We start from the raw sequence: 22,337 nt of genomic DNA on the forward strand, positions 1-22,337 counted from the left end.
GCCGGAGAGAAATTAATATTTTATATTTAACGTAGCCTTTTAATATAAGAATAAATTGTGACGATAAGATGAACTAAAATATAACAATATCAGCCCTGCACTGTCTGTAGTGTTTATATTATGTTATAATACAGAGACTATTAATAATTATATATTTTTTTTTTATAATATGTAATTTTACGATAATATACTACTATAATAATACATAATGAATCCCCGTGGGATTCAATATTTTTTTAACTATTTCTGTGATTCGTAAATGAATAAATACCATAATATTTATATGCGTCATTCTGCAGCATATTTAACTCGGTTTTGTGACCGAAGATTAAAACTTCGAAGGGAGGGAACAAGTCCCTTTTAAGAATCTATATACAATTATTTTTTAAATGGTATATGTTTTATGAGAAAAATTATTGTTATTTTTTATTTTTTAGTCGTAAAATACTATTATGGGAGCCATTTTCTTACATCTATATATACATAAATATACGGGGTTTTGTTCAATATTATTATTTTCGTAAATATTACTATATACTTTCTATCCCTAAGCATATAACCTTTACAGTAATAAAATGATACTTAAACATGTAAATTTATAGTTTAAGATTTTATCAAAAAATTAAATTTAATAATAAAACGACTAAGATAATTTTTTTTCTTCTTTGAAATTCATGGTTCTATTTCATGTAAATAACCTCATTAAATATATAATATACATTTATGTATATAATTAATTTTATTAATAAAAATAAAAATGTATATAAATGAGAAATATTCAGTAAAAAATTAAAATTTAAAAACCTAAATTGCCTAATAAAAATAATTTATTAGGAATTTCTTTTCAACTCAATATTATTTTTGAAAAAAACCACACCTACCCGGAAGCACATTACAGTGCTACGTTTGTCAGTCTTACAGGCATACCTGGAAATATTATCATCATGATTCACAATGTAAGGAAGATAGCTTCTCAGATTCCTGTGCCAAAAGTCACGGGACTCTCCGGCCAGATGTGCTCTATGTGAAGGTAGCCATCGTGCCAATTATAAAGGTTACCGTGATTATAAAAAGCTTAAATGTTTTATTCGTCCAAATATGCGAGATCATTTCATACCTACTCCTTCCACCAATAATAATCTTCCAAAATTTACTTTTATGCCACCTCTGCTAACCTATCTTATACTCATTATACTCATTTCCTTTAGTTAAAATAATTCTCAATATTCTTCAAATACTGAAACAATTTTAACCTCCTTCATTTCTGAATTCACAAATATTATAAAACCTCTCATTTTCCTTCTTACACTTCATTGTTAAACAAAAATCAACTAAAAATATTTCTATTCACTGCAATTTTGCTATCTCACATTGTTATATATATATTACCTAACTATGTATTTATACTATGTATGTTCCTTATATTCATTGTATATTTCATACCTAAATATCTATTTAAAAAGATATATATATAGGTAAAATGGTACATATGGGTATGGATATTATTTTTGAAAATTTTGTTTTTTTATGATTTCTTATTATATGAATTACAAGTTTTCAAAAAATTTAAACTTTTCAAGATACCTAATGATTATATTAAACTAACAACCAGTGGCAATTTTGGCGTTTTCAGTCATATGCACTATCCAATTCGCCGCTTCCTCTCTCCATCCCTCTTGAAATTATTTATAACACACATTTGACTGTACAATTTGTTATATATAATTATCTTATATATATAAAAAAAAAAAAAATACAGTACTAATGAAAATTAAATTACGTGTAATATCTATTTTTGCAATTTACAAATTAATTATACTTAAAACTTTATATTGTTTCTTCTACTTTTTTCTTCAGCAAATGCATCAATTAAATCATCACAACTCAGACTTAAATTCGACAGTAGATCTGCTCCGATCTTCAATACACTGTACTGTCTATATTATTATATTTTAATACATAGTATGAGAAATCAAACCCGTATTTAATGCGCTATTCGTTCGTACCGTGTTGCGTATGTAGATAATAAGTAGGTATTAGGTAGTTATTTAATTTTGAGCGAACAGACGCGATTGTTTATGGTTTAACTTGTAATTATAAATTATATAATATATAATTTGTATACAATTTATTTTTCTTCTTAAAGAATTAATAAAATTTGACGTATTATAAAATGTATAAACTACTCTATATCATATTTTGTATGTACGTTAAAATGTACACAATTGTTTTAAATTGTATTTGATATATTTCCACCTTTAAAATAAATCGTTTACATTAATATTGTGTTTATCAGCTTTTATTATAGTTTAAAAAGAATAAAAGTTTTTAAAGAAGATAAATATAATAATATAGCTGCTGCTGCATACGTCTCATAATACAACTTAAATGATTTGATTTTTTTAAGAAGTATCATATAATATTTAATATCCAAATATTCTATACAATATCATGCCATCTCAATTTTATAATAATATTAATAAATAAGAAGCTAACATTTGGTTTAAAAATTGTTTTTATTTTTATTCATACGATAATAAATGTATAACAATTAATTTTGATAATAATTAATAAACATTTATAATTATATTATTTAATTTACAATCATTACAGTAGGTACATGCTATATAAATTCCAAAGTTTTAGATTTGCCAAAGTACCTGAATTATTTATTATATATTATAATTTACCTGACAAGTATAGGTACCTAATGAGTTCAAAATATTATTAGAAACAACTGAAGTTATGTCACTTTTGCAGTTCTACTTAATCAAATTTATCACATTTAATATGCAATTTAATTCAGTAGCTGTATGCAATTTTAATATTTGAATTCTTATTCTTTATTAAAAGCGCATTGCTTCAACATTGTTGTTATCGTGGAATCAGCATCTTTCAATACTGCATTTTTATGATTACGTGTTATTAGTATTACATTTTCAAAACTATTTTTATTTAACGGAATAAAAATAAAAACGATATAATACATTACACGTAACAATGATGAAAAAAAAATATAATTAAAGTGGTCAATGTTGCAACTTGTACCGTGCCGTTTGCAACGTGTTTCAATTACTTCTTGGTTACCTATTTAGAGGTCGAATTTAACATATAATATTCCTGAGGTAATGAAAAAAAATTGATAACCGTCATAATTACAAGACACATAGGTGGGTAGTGAATACAGACTTAATTGCGGTCAGAAAACGTTCAAATACATAATTAGCGGCATAGTAAATTATTATTGATGAAAATCTAATCACAAATATTAATGATAAATTTGTTGTCATTACCTATATAATATTTATAATTATAAATTATTATAGAATTATTAGAAAACTAATTCTCACTATCTGCGATGTGTTAAAAACGAACTTATAGGATCTATATTACAAATAAACATGTATTTTTATAATTTCTGGTTTATTATTTAATTATTGGGTATTATGTATCTGACTTTTAATGTTTTTTTTTGAGGAGTAATAAAACCACAAACACTAATCAGATACAATATATTATTTAACATATCACTTAACACATGAGATTTTTATTTTTTAATTTGACGGATAGGGTAAGTAATAAAACGTCTCTAAATAATAAATATTCTTTTATCTGTTTATAGCATCTTAATAGAACCATAAACATATTAGGAAAAAAACCAAATTTACGAGTACTATGTAACTGTATAATATTGGTTATTGAGATCAAAGAGTAACATATTGAAAGAAATTCTAATATCGATAAAAAACAAAAAAATAAAAATTGGTGAAATCACTTTACTGTATATTATAGTTTGCGTCAATCGTCATTATAAGTTACTTAAATGGATGTTGTGTTAAACGTCAGCAATTTTTTCCTTTGATAGTGGAGTTATTCAAAATAAGATTTTTGACATTTTTAAATATACTTAAAGAGTATAATTTTAAGTAATAAATATTTTTTCTCTACTTAAGGATTTGATATAAACTACTGTTTTTCAAATAGGAAACCTAATTTTTTTTAGATACATTTTTGGCAGATATATATTTTTTAAATTATGGTTTATCTAAATTAAAAATCAAATAATTGTTTCCAAGCTATTAAGCTTTAAGTATAAAAGGTAATAATCCGTGTCTATAGTTTGGGCACCAACAATCAATACATTGTTTATATATTTTACAGACTATATTATGTTAAAAAAGGGATTTGGCGCCCAGGCGACCGAATTATTTGAAAATGTTATTAAATATAATTTATCTATCCACATTTATAATTATTAATATTGCTATAACTAATTTATTTTTCTATATTAGGTAGCAATATAATCTTATAGTAACACTTTTAAAAAAAATTTTGCCTATGCATTTTTTTATTTTTGTTAAAATAACAACTTTATGATCTAATATTGAAGTTTTTACATTTTTGACTGGGCATAAAAAAATGTTAAGTTTCTATAAATTGTTTGAAATGCATCTCAATGTTTTAAAAATTTCATAGTTTATAGACATAGTTTATAATCTATACAGTATACATAAAAGTGAAATATTTTAAGTTTTTATGCTATACATTTATTTCTATAATGTAAATATATTATATAATATGCAAAAATAATAACTGTACAATAAAAACCTCTGAATTTAATGAATTAAATTTTTAGTCTTAGAATCACTTTATAAACACATTGCACTGCACTGTACTATAAATTATGTTTTTCAGTAAAGAATAATATCAACGATGAAAAATGTATGTCATCATATCATTATATTAATATTATAATATATAAATCTAGAGCTGCCAGCATAATTAGAGAGCTTCTTGTATATTGTTGAGCTGTGCTGAAAAAATAATCATTATGACCAGATGGATTTGATTATTTTAATATACATCTACAGAATTTGGTATAATATTACACCGCTAATTATTTTATATAATTTTGTTTATTGCTAAAGTAAATGGTGTTGAACTGCACTCGTGGCGTTGTAAACATTTACCATAAAGTTATATTAACCAATTAACAGTTGTTCTTATAAATCAAATTAAAAGTCTAACATTTTGTTTGAATAGAATAATAACAAAGTAGTTGATGTTTCACTATCTTTGTATTCTTGATTTACGTATTTACATGATAATTTTATTGTTTTTTAGAAAAATATTATGTAGGTTTTGAACGGAGAGAGAATTTATTGGTTGGTTTTAAATGTTTTAATGATGTTTGTTTTGTTGTTTGTGTAATTATTGCGTTTGTGATCAGAAAATATGCTCTAATCTTCTTTTTTCAGTTGGTTTTTTGGTAAAAATTTTGATCTTGTAGTACTTCCAATAGGAAATCCAAGTTTTTTTTTTTTTTTTTTGAAATTCAAGTTTTGGCGAAATACACTAGTAACCTTCTATATCTATATATTTAAAATTATTTTTATTTTATGAAATTTATTTATTTATTCGATATAGCTGTTCACAAAATTAACCTGCTAGTAACCAATTTCGATCGCGAATAAAGTCAAAATCGATCGAGAAATCGGGGGGGGGGGGGAAGAAAATACTCCATTGGCAGTAACTACCATAGTCGGTTTTTTTAAGAAATGATTTTTAAAAAAAATATTCAATGATAAATATATTATTCAAGCACAGATTTAGACACTCATACTACATATTATAACGACACCACAATCATATTATATATTATTTAATAGCACAGTTTCAGGAGGACCGCAATGTAGGAGCCAGTGCATAACATATTATATTGCTATATCGAAATAATAATTGTGAAACGAAAATTATGTAAACAAAACGTGCCTGCGGTGCCGGTCGCATTTGCGGGGAAACCATGTTCAAGTGGGGAGACGACCACTTTATAATATCGTATATTAGATATAATATTATATTGTGATATAGTGTATACATAGCAATGTTCAGCTAAATATTTGATCGACAACCACGGTGTAGCCCCCCCCCCCCCCCAAAAAAAAAATCTCTATAAACCGGGATGGGTGGCATACATTTTATTGTGACCGTGAAATTGTGGTGGTGGAAAGGTTAGGGCCGGAACAACGCGGATATAAATCCTTTTTTACGTACTCAAATGTAATATTTCAAACGGTCGAATGAGAGTTATTTTTTAGAACAATTCAGCGGATTCTCGATGAATCTATGAGTGTATAACGTTTTATTATAATACATACATTATAACGGAGTATACTTTTTCCGCACACTGTCGGATCATTGTTGAAAATTTGATACTTTTTCACCAGTAAAATTAATCATAAAATGGACCGTGTCTATATATAGACTTAACGTTAAGCCCAAGCGTTATGGCTATAGCACATGTACTGGGTAAGTGTTGGATAGTAGAACAGGCGGTATAAAGTATACTTAAAATCCAGTATAATTAATGGCTAATAAAATGTTCAATATTTTGGACTCAAATTAATAATATTGTTGATGTGGTTATTAAGTATAATATACGATATACGCAAGAAAAAAATTGTGTATAGTATATAATATAATGTACACTGTACAGTGTACACAATACACACACTATACCTACACAATATTTACATTTTTAGTTTGCCCATAATTTGTGTAGGTGCCTACTGAATTTAATAAACATATGAAGATAAAGTAAAGTGTTAAAATTGTCAGTTTAAGATTTATAATTTTACAATAAAAATTGGAACGATCTTTGGCGTCATTCATCGTGGGTCAATATAATATTATTGCCTTTTATATCACACTTTTATACATAAACTATACTGTACTATAGAATAAGTATACAACATTAAACTGTAATAACTTGTGAGTTTAAATAAATAAAATATTATAAAATCATTGTTTATTACTGTTATTAGTTATTCTGCAAAAATAATGCAATTTCTTTTTTCAAATTAGAATTAAATACCTATTTAAAGTTTATAATTTTAAACAGTCTAATTTTTTTTAAATAATCTTTAGTGTCGCGAGTTCTCAACCTATCAATTTTGAAATAATATTAAATGTTGTACACGATATTTCGAATTCTATTGCATATTTCTTACCATCATTAACCGGTTTCGGCGTATGTTCAAAATAAATACAATGTACAATGGTTAATTTTTTGTGGCACGAGTATGGTAATTTTCTGCATAATAAATAATTTAATTGTTCATATCTATCAATGCCAAAAAACCTGTACATACATGTAATGAATGGATATTGGTGGGTATGTTGAACCCTAAATATTCTTATTTTTATTATTCACGTTAAATAGGCACACGCATATAATAAACATACGTTGTTTTATTTTTAAAATAGTTAACTTATTTACGATTATATTTTTTTTACACAAAACATATACAGACACCTATGCCATGTAGTAACTATAACAAATCTAAAAGTATTTTTTTTTTATTATTATTGAAATGTATTTATGGACGTGTTAAATAATAATATTGTAATACGTATACTGAAAATAGTCCATTAGTTGTTTGAAAAACAAATAGGTACATGACGTGATTTCAAACATTAATCCTATAAACTTTTACATTATTTCTACTACAAATACGATTTTATTAATTATTATCAATAATGCGCCTATATATACTATATGGATTTAGAATTATTGTATTTACAAGTTATGATTAAAAATAAAAATTTAATAGGTTTATTATGTTGATGATTATTCATTTTATGTTTTGACGATGTCCTTATTTTCAATTGATTCTTATTCATTGGCGCATGCTAATGACGGAAATTATCCCAACGGCAAATCCATAACACATAACACATAGTTCAATATTTAGGTGTCATGTAATAATATAAGTTTAATAGGATATAATTTTAATATATAAAACAACGATTCTAAAAAAATGTTTAATTTTTTAAATTATTGACCCTCAGATAAAATAAAAATTAAATAAATTTCAACATTTGTATGGCAAACGGAAGTAAAAATAAAAATATTGATCAAAATTCAATTTTATTACTGTGCTAATTTGAAATTACCTATACTATTATAATACACATACAAACGTCATTTGTATTCAACAAGTTTTTAGATAAGGTATTAAGACATGGAGACAAACAATATTTTTATATCACTAAAATTATTTTAATAAAATAATTGTTTAATTGTTTTTAATTATTACAAGTTTAAAAATGAAATTAATTTTATTATAAAACCTCATCATAAGAAAAATATTTCAAATACTACTTAAAATATTTTTGTTTAATTATATATAATAATTAATAATTATATCTCTACATCTATAACTGTATAGTCATATAAACAAACATACATTAATTAACATAGTATCAAATACCAACTTTAAAATATATAACTCGTTTTATAATTATAAAAAAAAAATATTCATTGTTCAGATATCCAGCACGTGTTTACGTTTGCACTATAACATATTACCAACTTGTCTACCGTTTTTCATTCTTGGGAATTATTTTAATTTTTATGCCTGCTTGGGATGTTTTTTAATTAACCATCAACTGAATGTAACGACGGAAATGGTTATGGAATAATTAAGTTATCGGAAACAAAGCGGTATTTTTTCTGCCGTATAAAAGTTATTTTAAAGTTAAACTGACGGAAACGGAAAAACTGACGTTTTTAATTCGATTATCGTTGTATTTAAATACAATTACCGAAAGCTCCACAACTCTACTGGGACTTTTCGGCTATTAATAAATTAAACTATAATATTATCGCATTGTACGTTGTTTACATATAACCGATTATGGTATGTAATATTTTGTGCTCTATGCTATTCTGTATTTAAAGTTCAACGAGTATTTTTTTCAGTTAAAAAAAAGTGTTTATAAGAGATATAAATATAAGTAAAGCGTCGGCATACTTGTGTATATGGACGCATACTTTATTTTAAAAATGTAATAATATAAAAATAATATGATATATAGGTACATATTATAAAAATTAATTAGAATTTGACAGTGACCTTCCAAACAGATCACGTCGTATTCAATGACTATAAACCAATGCAGTAGAAGGTGAGTTAAAATACATATTTGAGGTGATAACCTATTGCAGATTAATGATTGCCATCTAAAAATTTCGTTATTATCTTTCACATAGGTTTATATATATTATCTATATAATACCTATTCATTTTTAAAATCAACAATCACAACATTGAAGATGCCAGTTCGGAAGCGTTTAATGTGAAATTGTATTTGACCTATTAATATGACCCAAGTATTTCTCATTCAAACATTTTTTTTTTTTTTTTATTTTAAATAAAAGCTTATACTAATATTGTGTACATATACTTTCTAATATCAAACTAGGATAGAGTATGAATTAGATTTTAGTGTTATAATTTTTTTTTTTTTTTTAAATACATCGTGAACTAGTCTATCAAATTTTATTGTATGATAAAATATATTACCTATTATTGTTTCTTTTTCAAATAATTATAACTTCGAGTTGATGTTTTTTTTTTTTTTATTATTATTATTTACATTCAAATACATTTCAGATATTATATTATAATAATTTTTTATAATATTATGAAGTACCTATCATAAATATAATACACACACTATTGAAGCTTATTCTAGTTATCAATTTGTTTTAATACTATGCAGTAACTTGTTAATACATTTTTTTTATTAAAAAAAAAAAAAAAAATGGTTAAAACTTTTTTAACAAAAAACAGTTACATTTTATCGTCATCAAAACATAATAATTTGAAATTACAACATCTTATTTGATTTTATAAATTAATCATCATAAGTCATAGTTTTCTGTACAGTCTTCACATTTTGGTATTAAATAAAAACTTTCGAATAAATAACTCTATGCGCACTTGCTACACGCAACGACCTCGCTTCAATATCGATACAGTAAACGCGTTGACATAAGCCAAGTATTTTATAGCAAACTGATAGGTATTCAAAATAAGCATTTATGATTTCGAAAAAAAAATCGATTATTATTTCTATTAAATATAAGCTGCCATAGTTCCAAGTTCCAACTAATAATTATATTTAATAATAAGCCAAGTTATGTCATTGTATAACATAGGTCACTGCATAGATATATGTAACTGTTGACTACATATTCTCGTTCCTACGCGTCTACATTACTTAAGTGGCAAGCGATAATTAATGATAAATTCAATTATTCTACAAGACTTGTTCAAAATAATTGTCTTTCACCGAAAACATATGTCGACTACCTACGTGTTACATGTTATATTTAACATATAAAAATTATGTTTAAAAGTGTTATAGGTAAGTCGTGTAATAAGTATTACTCATTAATTTATGTAACTACGAACGAATCATCACAATAAAAATAATATTGTTATGTCACTATTACTTCCTAGTTCATTTATCACGGAAATTTAAAATTTTATAACTGCACGACAACACTTGAACTTTAAAAAAATAGAATTTCTATATTTCAATACCTAGTTACGCTTGCTAATAATTAGTTATTATAATAAGTATGCTATTTACAGAGTGTCCAAAAATAGGATTTAATAAATCAAAGTGTATATGATTTGATTTTATAATATTATGCAATAAATTTAACAGTGGTCATGATACGAAAATCATGTGTCTTACTTCGCTTACAGAGGAGTAATATGGCACTGAAGGCATGGTATAATAGTACCTATAAATCACGATAAAATTACTTTATGTTCGTAATTATGTACGATTAATCATCGGAATCGAAATAAAATTTCGAATGGAACTTTAATGCAATTTATAATTTAGGACAAGTTTATGATGTTCTTCTAATTTTAAATTAACCATGATTTGTTTATAGTTTTACTGTTTCAAGAAGTGTTAGATAAAACGGTTAAAATTAAAACCAACATCATATACTAGTAAAACCTAATATTGAATTCATGATCCAAAACTATTATGTATAATTAAAGGATAATTCAATTATAAATCAACTTTACTAAATGTGTAATCAGTAAACGTTATACATTTTTGAACACAATACGGTAGACGATAATAATGATTACTATATTGTACTAAGCTATATAATGTGATACAGTCATATTATTATGAAGGAACCTATTACTAGTACTACTTACTTTGTTTTACATAAAATCAACTTTTAATTTTAAATGGATGAAAATATAATATATAATGCAAATTGAACCGAAAAATATTACTTAAATTAATAATTATTATTAATTAATAGGAAAATGTATAGGCAATCTAATAAGTATATTATACTAGATAACTAATATAATAATTAATAATAGATATACAAACATCAAATTGTAATAATCGAATAAATATAATATATAAATGTGGTTTTAGAATAACAAAACATCCAATTGTTTAATCGTATAATCAATACAAAAGCACTATTTTTACACAACACAATAGTACAAAAGTGATCTATAGCACAAAAAAAATATTATAAGAAATTAATTATTACTCTACCTACTCCATTTACTTTAACGGTAATTTTCAATCTATAATCTCTCTAGTTAATTATCATATTATGGTGGTTTATCAATTCTTCCTCCCGAATAATTTTTCGTCAGTTTTAAAATAACGAAAGTATATATTTAGTGATTTATATAAAAACTCGATTTGATGACGTAAAAATGTAAAATACTCTTTTAATCTACTCTTTAAAATACTCTTTTATTATCTGCTTACCTCGGTTTTAAATTGTATTATGATTTGTTTAACTTGTAAAAAATAGTTATTTTTCATGATTTTAGTCGAAAAAAAAATTGATTAAACAAGATATTTTATTATTATTATTGGTAACTTGGCGTATCGTTTACAAAATAGATTATGTGTTAATATTTAGAAAAATTATAAACAATTTTAGTATATTACTATTTTGTTAAATTTAGTTATAAAACCTGTAGAACGTAGTAGGTATTATATTATTCAATTTAGTATTTTAAAAGTATAATATTATACTGATATTATAAACTCGATCTTATAGTATTATTGTTTTTACAACATTAAATACTATTGACTATTGTATAATACAATATGATAGATAAATATTTTATAACAATAAAAAATATATTGTTTATATTTTAATATAAATTAAAGTTCATTACACATTATAAAATTCGGAAATGAGTTTGAATAAATATACTGTTGTTTAAAACAACAGGAGATAACCGTTTATTTTGCCTTAGTGCTTCAAAAGTATATCTAAAATATTTAGTAAATCACACGATAGACATGCCCTCAGGTCATAACCGAATTCACGAAAACGTAGTGATGATCAATCGACGTTTTTTTTCCCCCGCAACCAACGGTACTAACTATTGTATAGAACTTTCCTTGCATATTTTAGCCACTTCACTACACGCAAACTACAGTACACATACATACACACACGTGGTTGGAGGATGGCAATTAGTTAGAAAACACGATACAATAACAAACACAATGAATAAATTATTAATATAATATATATAAAAAATAGGTATATACCGCAGGTTTACAGTTTAACATTTTTTCAACCGTATTATTAATATTGTTATGGGTACCTATACCTACAACTACTGCTCGATTGCGTGTAGGATTTCTCGGGAATAATAATAAAAAACGACGTTTTCTAAGTATTTTAGGACCGACGACGTTGCAGCAGCAGCGAGTTTGTCTATAGATATTATAATGATACTATAGGTACCTATATAATTATACGCGCAGCGTATCGTTTATATTCTATACGATATAAAAGTGGAGCTGCAGTGGCGGCGAACAGGACCATCGTCCTGAGCAATAAAAGCTTGGGTGACGACGACTACGACTACGACTACGACGACGACGACGACATGAGAGCAGTATATGAGACGAGAGACGATGATAGACGTGAGACGTCTACGGGGGCCGGCGCGGGGTCGGGAGGCGAGTACGGTTTTAATGTCCCGGTCGTAAAAAATAAGGGGGGGGCTAGTCTCCTATATATATATATATAATACGTCCGTACACGCACGCACCGGCGATCGCGTCTCCTGCAACCCGCTGACGTCGCCGCCGCCGCTTCCTGCGCCCGCTGCACTATATACGCCGCATGCACGCACGCAGCTACTGCGCCGCTATAGGCCGCCCTACCGCCCGATGCACATTTTGCACCGTTGCACTCGCCGTCGTACATTTATATGTGCAGTGTATATACATATACACGCGATGCAACTATGACTACGCGGCGGTGGTCGTCGTCAACGGCGGGGAACTTGCGTAATAAAATTTATATTGTCGAAGACGTCCGCGATTTTATCGCGCAGAATTTAAACCGGTCGGCTTGGTAACCTATACGCATACTCAAACTATATAAATGGGCTTGTGTGTGTGTGTGTTTTTGTTTGTTTGAATGCGCGTAAATAATAAAGAGCGAGAGAGAAACCACGGGCGGCCGGTGAGCGTCTTCCGAGGCGGCCTATTCACCACTACACACACATATTATTATTACACTCGGTTTATGTGTGTACGGAAATAAGGGTATATATTCTCGCACTCCCGTCCGAGAGGCTATAAAAACAGGACTTTTCCTGCAAAAGCGGCCCCACTCGCATCCTGCACCGGCACTTCGTGTACCTATATATAGGTATATATTTGTACAAAGCTCGAGTGCCCGACAGCCGTCCTGTATACGTATACATATACTTGTTGGGTGGGGTTGATAGTGCACACGGTTTTTAGGCTCGCCGTGACTGCACTGTATGTGCAACGATGACAGAGGTGCAATGGGTATAAATTGTATCTCTGTTTACCGCGCGTACAAACTATACTGGACGTTAAAATGCGCTTCCTTTTTCGAAATCTATACATACACACTGCGCGGCGCTTGTTCCGTCGAGTTTTTCCCCTACGGTTTCAGCTACACGAATTCGTTAAAACTTTACACATTCTATATTATACGCACTCACGCCACCCTTTTCCCAACAACTTTATCGTCCTATCTCACTCTCTGGCCCTATACTATACCGCTTTGACAAAAAGGTCCGAGCGTGGAAAAGGGGTAATAAATCGCATATATACCTACGACCGTCTGTGTATAGGCTGATGGATTTCCCTTATGGGAGGAGGGTTACTGATTTTTATGTCTACATAATAATATTATATACATACATATATATACATATTGCTGCAGTGTAGACGTTGTCGTAGCACGTCGGGGTATGACCGAGATTGGAATTAACGAGTTGCCCCCGAGTGATATAGACATCGTTGAAATTTTTTCACTCGTTTTAACGAATTCGATGTGTTCCATTGGTCGTTATACACGTAGGAATACTCAACGTGAGCTCATTCCAATATTATAATAATAATATACTAACATATATATTATACATACGGCTACTATATATACGGAACATCGGTGTTATATTATACAATATATGTATGATGTATACTGTATAGTACATAAATATATAATGTGTGTATGTATGTATATATATTATATACACACACAGATTGATATTTGAATAACGTTCCGAAATGGCAGGATTAAAATCATCCACGAGTGCATTACTTCCCTATGAAAAACAAAAATACTGATTAGGTACCTCAAATGGCTTACTATAGTAAAAATGAAAATAAATAAATTACAAACAATTTAGTTTAATTATGTCTAAGTCTAAAATGTATAATTCCATATATATATATATATATTATACAAGGAGTTCTATATGACCGTAATCTATTGCAGCTTAGAAAAATTATTAATTATATTGTAAGAACGTAACCATAATGTAAGGCTTAAAGCATAAACAAAGAGTAAAGTAGATTCGATAGTAACAAAAATGATTCAGTTTATAATAATTTATATTGTATTATTTTTATTTTTTATTCAAATTATTAAAATATTTAAAATAATATTATACTCTATTATAGTATATGTAAGCTAATTACCATTTAAAAAGAATTTTCAAGCGAACCGAGGCGTAGAATATTCTAGAATAAATATACTGTACTTAATACTTTTCAGCACTAATTAGACTTCGAACATGTTAAATGAAAACGTTTTGGTAAGACAATTAGGTAAACTTATCTAATCATTGTAAATATGACGTATATATAATGTGACATTATTACGCGGAATTTACTTTAAAAATAAAATGGTCCTTTTCTTGTATTTTATGTTTAGTGTAGGCGTGTAGCATTAAAATTTAATATTTATTTACCAGTCTTCACGACAATCATTATTTTACGCTCTTCAGCGCATGGTGAAACAATTTTTTTTAATTCGTTTTCTAAACGTCTATACATTCAACGAATTTAGTCTAAATTATCTTAATAGTATTGAAATACATACGTTGTATATCTATATGGTTAATTACCGTATAGGTACATTCATAAGTTATTAACATTATTTTAAATTTAAACGATTTAACTTAATATAGGTATAGGTATCATACGTTTGTGTATTATTTACTAAGAAGTATGTGCTTTGGCCATGGTAAACGTTTAGCGAACTTAAACACTCTATATACGTACTAAAAATATAAAAATATACCATAAACAATCGCATGTTATGCATAAATATTTCTTATTAAATATATATATATATTATATACTATGTATCAGAAGACATAAGAAACAAAAATTACTTACCATTAGTAGATAGGAGCAGAAGTATAACAACCGGACTTGGTCCAATCAAATATTTAATACTATCAATTTTTCAACAGAAACTAAACTATTATACAACTTAATAAACTAAACACAAGTTGTAAATTCAATATATTATACAACATATTCATGGTTATGGACTTGGATGCCGTTATTTAGATCAGTAATATGTATTTACAAATATAATATGAAACATGAAACTTAGTATATTATACATTGGTTTTTTAATTATCAAATTTCTATCTAACTCTGTAAGTAGTATTAACTACCTATTAAAACAAATATATGAAACTGCATAAACATTCATCGTTTTAAAATAATTACATCTATGCAGGAGATCATAGAATTAACTTATTCAGTAACCCACAAAGCGGTTTGTAGTTTGCTAAAATGTAATAACATTGTATTTGTATAATATAATAATTGTAAAGTATAATATCAGATATGAAGTAAACATATGTAGCTGAAAATATCGTTGAAAATTAAAATTCATAAATATAATATAATATAATATTAACTAATAAGCATATTATGATGAGATGTTGTCATACGGACAGTATAATATATTAAATACAATATTATTAGTCTCGGTAATGCATAATGGGACAGACGCTTGGGTATATTGTCGGATTATCGGAATTTATAAATAAAACATTTATTAAATTACTTGCATACGCATTACTGTTGTTACTAAACAAAAAAAATTAATTACTTTCTGTAACTATTATTACTACTTACCTATTAATACTATATTATATAATAAATCAACAATTTTTTTCGTTTTTTTTTTCATTTTTTTCCCCTTTAAAGAACTCTTATTCCTATACCTACATCTTGTCTTGCAATATTTCGCCTTAAATAAAATATATATAATCGGTTTATCGGGATCGTCAGTCGAGTTTAACGGTTTTATTAGCTATTTGGTCATTATCATTTAAAAATAACAGGGAGCCGGATTACTGGACGTGTTGGATTAACACATGGCTGGATTACTGAGACTTTAATGTATATAATATATAATAAATATTGTTATTTTGTATGAACGCTAAAAAAAAAAACAGTCGATTTTAAAATACATAATGTTATTATAGACAAGCAATTAAATTGTAAAAGAAAATTTTCCTCAGCTAAACAAATATATATATATTTTTTTTATCGTTTAATTTTTGTTATAACCGTGACGGGCATAAAAACGATACATCTATATGTATATTATATACGTACCCCCTATATTCACTAATTGCGCAAGAACCTCTATAACAATATGTATAATAATACGCGTAGTGCGAATATACTTCGCATAATAATACCTATGTAATATAAGACTGCAACTTCCACACAGAGAACTGTTGCAAGTGTATAATGTTATGTGTTATTATATGGCCATATAGGTTTAAACAGAAGGTAAATCAAGTGTGTGTGTGTGTGTGTGTGTGTCCTCCAGTCCCCTTACCCATCAATGTTAATTTACAATAATAAAGTACTATATACTGCGCTACCAGACGGCGGCTAGGAGTATAACATAACTAGTTGTGTCATATCGTAAAGATCAAGCTTATACCGACCATCCAAATCCAGTTATTTTTAGTACTGCCCGCCCTCGGTGAAACATTAATAATTCCGTTTGAATATGCGCAAAGTAAAATGTACGTCGCAATTTCGTCCATAATTATCTTGTATGATTAAAAATTGAAAATGTTACACTCCATCCGCTGTTTTTAACAGCGCTCGTAACATTTTTTATTTTTTTTTTTTAATAAAATGCGAAATAGCAACTGTATTATAGGTTTAGGCAATAGATATAACAGTAGGTATAGGTATGTACGACTATAATCGAAAAACCCATTATGTCTATACAGTTGCTTACATTTTTTCAGAGTTTCCCATTTTAATATATTATGATGAATGATTCAATATGAAAATTAGTTTTTCTGTACACTCATACAAATTGAGTTTATATTTTATAAACTAAACGAATTCTGCACTGTGTTGCAGGTATACCTACTTTAATTGACGAAAAAATACGAGCATATGGCTATGAAATGAATGAATTTTTACATTAATATTAATAATACAGAAGGATTCTCGTACATTTCCCATGGTAATAGTGAAATACTCTGCATTAGCTATATGGTCTAAATAACATTAAAAATTATTATTACAGGTATTATTTACAGACTTACAACATTGAGGTATAAGTTACTTTGAATAAAATATAATGAAGTTACTGTATCTTGCTCGTAAATCAAATAAAATTATTATAAATTAGGTACTTTACTTTTCAATAAGAAAAGTAACTTCATTACTTATCTATGATTCACAAAAAAAAAAAAAACATTACAAGAGTAAACTTAAATTTCTTATCAATCGAAAAACAACTTGAGTATAAATAATGGAGTCTTATACCATACCTAGATATAATTCTAATAAGGAAAAAAGAAAAATTGTTACTAGAAACGAATTAAATAAATAAATTACAAAGCAAGTAAATAATAATTTATTTTGTTTTCTAAAACATTTTAAAAAAAATGTATAGGTAACATCCGTTATAAATATTTTTTTACTTTTATATCAGATACTATTATTGTCGTACTTTTTATCTGTTAATTTTCGGTTCTTGAAAAAGAAACAGTAACACATTTTTCCAGAAATTACTTGTCAAAAATACTTTTTATTTCATTCTCGTACCTTGGAAAATTGTTTAACGAAATCACGCGTTACAAAGTAACATTGTTACAGTAACGGACGTCCTGTGTTTGGGCGAATTACCGCTTTTTACCCGCATAATAAAATTATTGTATTTGGGTGAGTTTCTTATAAAACACAATATAATAGACAAATGATACAATTTTTACAAAATTGTAAAAATTAAGATAAAAATATTATTATATAAAATCCTATATTAAACAAAGTCTTTAAAAGTTAAAAACTTACATGACACATATTCATGCATTTAAATAGTATAATAAATACAGAAACACGTAGTTATATTTAAAAAAAGATATCAACGTCAAAATCGTTCTTTTGCAATAATGATCAGGATATGTTATGAGATTATAAAATGTTCACTATTTTAAAGTTGTATGATTTTAAATGTCATTTAAAAGTTACAGTTCTTCCATTTCATTTTGTTAACCCGTTTTTATTTTTTAAACCGTGTTATACACCAGTACACCACTGTTAATGAAGGTTTGGAAACTTCAGTAAAGTTTCTGTATTTTTCCAAATAAACGCGATTGTTGCAGTTATGTTATACTTATAAGTAATAATATCATATTATTATTTTAAAGTGTAACACATAATTTACCAGCCTATATTATGTTTGATTGAATAAAAAGATTTTAATTCGTCAACAATTTATTGATCGATATTCGTCGAAAATCACATAAATACACACGAAGCAAGATATATGCGTTTGTCTTAATATAAAATAATATAGTACCTACCAATATTTATACAAACAAATTGCGCGCGTGTTAAAAATTTAAAAGTTAATTATGATTGAATGAAATGATGTAGTAATTATTGCGTATCTTTTTGACCGCAATATTATATTATATAATCACGCAATACCTAATTATCTTTTTGAGTGCCTATCTACTATAATACATCCATTATGATTTTTAGATTCCAGACCCAGGATTATGAGTGACAAAATCGAACACGTCAAGAGCATACTGAAGGAATTGGTCGGCCGCACCAAAGATTTTCAAAACTTAAATGCATTCCGTCTGTTCGTTTTGCAACACAACACGTACGACGTGGACAAAGCGACCATGTTAATTAAACGAGGTAAGTGGCCGTTCGGTAAAGGGGAGGAGCAAAGGGTAGTTATGTATGTGATCGGCGAGGAAGATGATGGGAGGGGAGTTAACGTCGAGAAGAAAATGTTGTACTGTATTTTTTACTATACAATAAGAAATTAAAAATTAAACAAAAAAAAAAAATAATAAAAAAACACGGTCGGCCGGTCAACAGGCCGGTCGTGTGTACCCATACCGTGTGCGCACACCCATTTCTTCGGTACACCCGTGGTGGTTATGTATATATTTATGGGATGGAATAGGCGTGACCTGCAATGCGCCGTGTGCAGTAATGACACCTGGTGGGGGAGGCGAAATCAACTCCAACACATTAATACTCGTAAAATATCCGACCACCATTGTTTAGACGCACCGAACATGCTCAATAACACAACAATATAACAATAATAATAGTACATAATATATATAATATTATAGCGATGTAATATTGTAAACCTACGTACGCACAACAGGTATATACCTAACGTGTGCGTGGGTATATTAGGTATATACTATAATATGTGTGTATAAAGGAGTAGTTGTAGTTGTCTGCCTAACCGTCTAACTACAAAACGTATAACATAAAGTAAACACGGTTGTACGCGTGCTGCGCGCGATTACCACAATGTGCATATCTCGCATTTTTAAATAATACATAATATTACTATTATTATGTCACGTCGCGGAACACCGTGTTATCCGTGTCGTATACACGACGAAGAGATAATAATATTAGAATATATAATTCGATATAATCAATATGTACCTACCTTTAAAAATATCGATGTACATTAAATGTAATACCTGCGTAAATACACCATATTATAACACATAGGCGTGTAAGGCGTGCTGTATATAGGCTGTTATATTCTACTTAACTATAGCAACAGGTTTTACGTGTATATCGTCGTGACAGAATCACGAACGGCTATGATGTTTTTCCTTTTTTTTTCTCAATGAAAATCACCTCGAGTCACAACATTACAATGATATAAGTACTAGCTCTCCCAACGGTCTGCAGCATTATTTATTGACCATTTCTCATCAGATCTATGGGTTTTGTACGCGTCAATTAAATACTATATATATATATAAAAAAAATTAGTTAATAGGTTTGTTATTTATTTTATTATTTTCTAATTCGGCATTACAAAATCGGTATTTTAGCCCAGGAGAGAACATTTTACCCCTCTCTTTCAACCCCGAGTCCATCAGTCGAGGAAACATTATAGTAATCGTTATTCAATATAAATATGGATCATTAAAATTTGCTGTATACAATATATACATAACTAAAAGTGGCTCGAATAGAGTCACGGCCTATGATTAGATACATACTATATTTTTCAATAGACCCGGAAGAGCTTACAGGTTAGGTTAAAATTGAAGAATTTAAAATCGCATACTTGATATACGGATCTAGATTACTGTAAGAATTCGAAGGGCAATCTTAGCAGTCAGTCAAGTAGACTATACTTCATTACAATTTGAGAACATTAGTTATTAATCTATCAAATCGTGTTAGACTAAAATAGAAGGCAAGAATATTTTGAAATAATAATTGTCATTTACCGCCAAAACCGTAACTATCCACCAAACGAGATAATTCGCGAATTATCGCGATCAGCTCTAAATGAATTTGATCTTCAGCAAAACCGAAACAAAATTAATTTTTCCAACAAAATATTTAGGTATGTACCTTATTATAATATATAATGCGAATATCAAAATGAGTGTTGCGAGTTTCAAATTATCGGATATGATTAGGTGGGAAATTTGACGAAAACTAAAATAATTTAATAATGTGGCTAGTTATAGTTAGATATAGTTAGGCAAGTCGTAACTAGGTAGATGGGTATAATATGTGTATCTGTCTATCATGGTCAGTCGTGTGTAACGCTATAATGTGACATAAATGTGTAATAAATAACATACAATTTAAATACCACATTGCTATAATGAATGCAATCAACGCAAGTGGAATTATTTTCAAAATATATATATACACCGCCGTGCGCTTATAATAATAATTGTGTTGTATACGTAGTATGTGTACATTCTCGTGATACAAAATCGTTGTACATTGTGGTTCCATCAGACGTGTCTACGTTTTATATAAACATTATATACCGTTTACTGCGACCACAGGTATTTACCACAAGGATGTTCGGTGTACGTCGGGTAAATAGATTTTAAACGCATCCATTTGCATGAAATATATATAATATAAACAATATACATTTATATATATATATTTACTTATATGGTGAGTACCTACCACGCCACGGGTGTACGTAAAAATGTATTAAATAAGTACCGACTTGAAATTATTCCATTATTAATATTGTTATATAACCCTGATAATATTATTATTTCGCCTTTATCGGTTTTGTCATTACAACTGCAACCTACGAAATACATTTAAAATGCGCTTATGTTTATAATTAATACATTCGTAATATCTTGCCGAATCGATTAATTATCAACCCAATATTGTTGATTAATACGTGTTGATTAATTGTCAAATTTGTCTGAAATGCCTTTACACGATAATATTATTATACGGTCTAGTCAAAAAAATATTCAAATATGATAAGTTGTAAGTTTTACCTAATAACTGATAAACAATAATTGTTATTAAATAATTATTATAATTTACTTTTATAGAATATAATATTGTTACATATATTACTTCTTGGCCGATGTATCAAACAATCAACTTTTCGTTCGTTACAATTTTATACCTAATAATACTCATCATAGCTATAATAGAGATGATTTTTCGATGATTTCCGTTTTTAAAACCATGGTGATTTTGTTATAATAATTAAACAGATCAAATTATATCAAAAAGAACTATATTTTTAATATTTTTTTGGTTTCCATAAAGTGCATAGCGACTGGCTTTACGTAGTAAAAAGAAAAACACGATAAAATAAACCATTTAGTGTGACTAAAGCGATTAATCGTTTCATT

General features: G+C 27.7%; 1 protein-coding gene across 1 annotated transcript in view; it reads left to right on the plus strand.

The window, feature by feature from the left end:
* LOC114125265 (myb-like protein P) overlaps positions 1–22,337 on the plus strand; it is a 151,128-nt gene that overhangs the window by 81,295 nt on the left and 47,496 nt on the right. The window contains exon 2 of the mRNA XM_050205478.1: positions 19,186–19,350. Coding sequence (XP_050061435.1) covers positions 19,186–19,350 — 165 coding nt within the window. The remainder of the gene's footprint in view (positions 1–19,185; positions 19,351–22,337) is intronic.

The sequence above is a fragment of the Aphis gossypii genome, chromosome X (genome assembly GCF_020184175.1).
Source record: "Aphis gossypii isolate Hap1 chromosome X, ASM2018417v2, whole genome shotgun sequence".
Lineage (NCBI taxonomy): Eukaryota > Metazoa > Arthropoda > Insecta > Hemiptera > Aphididae > Aphis > Aphis gossypii.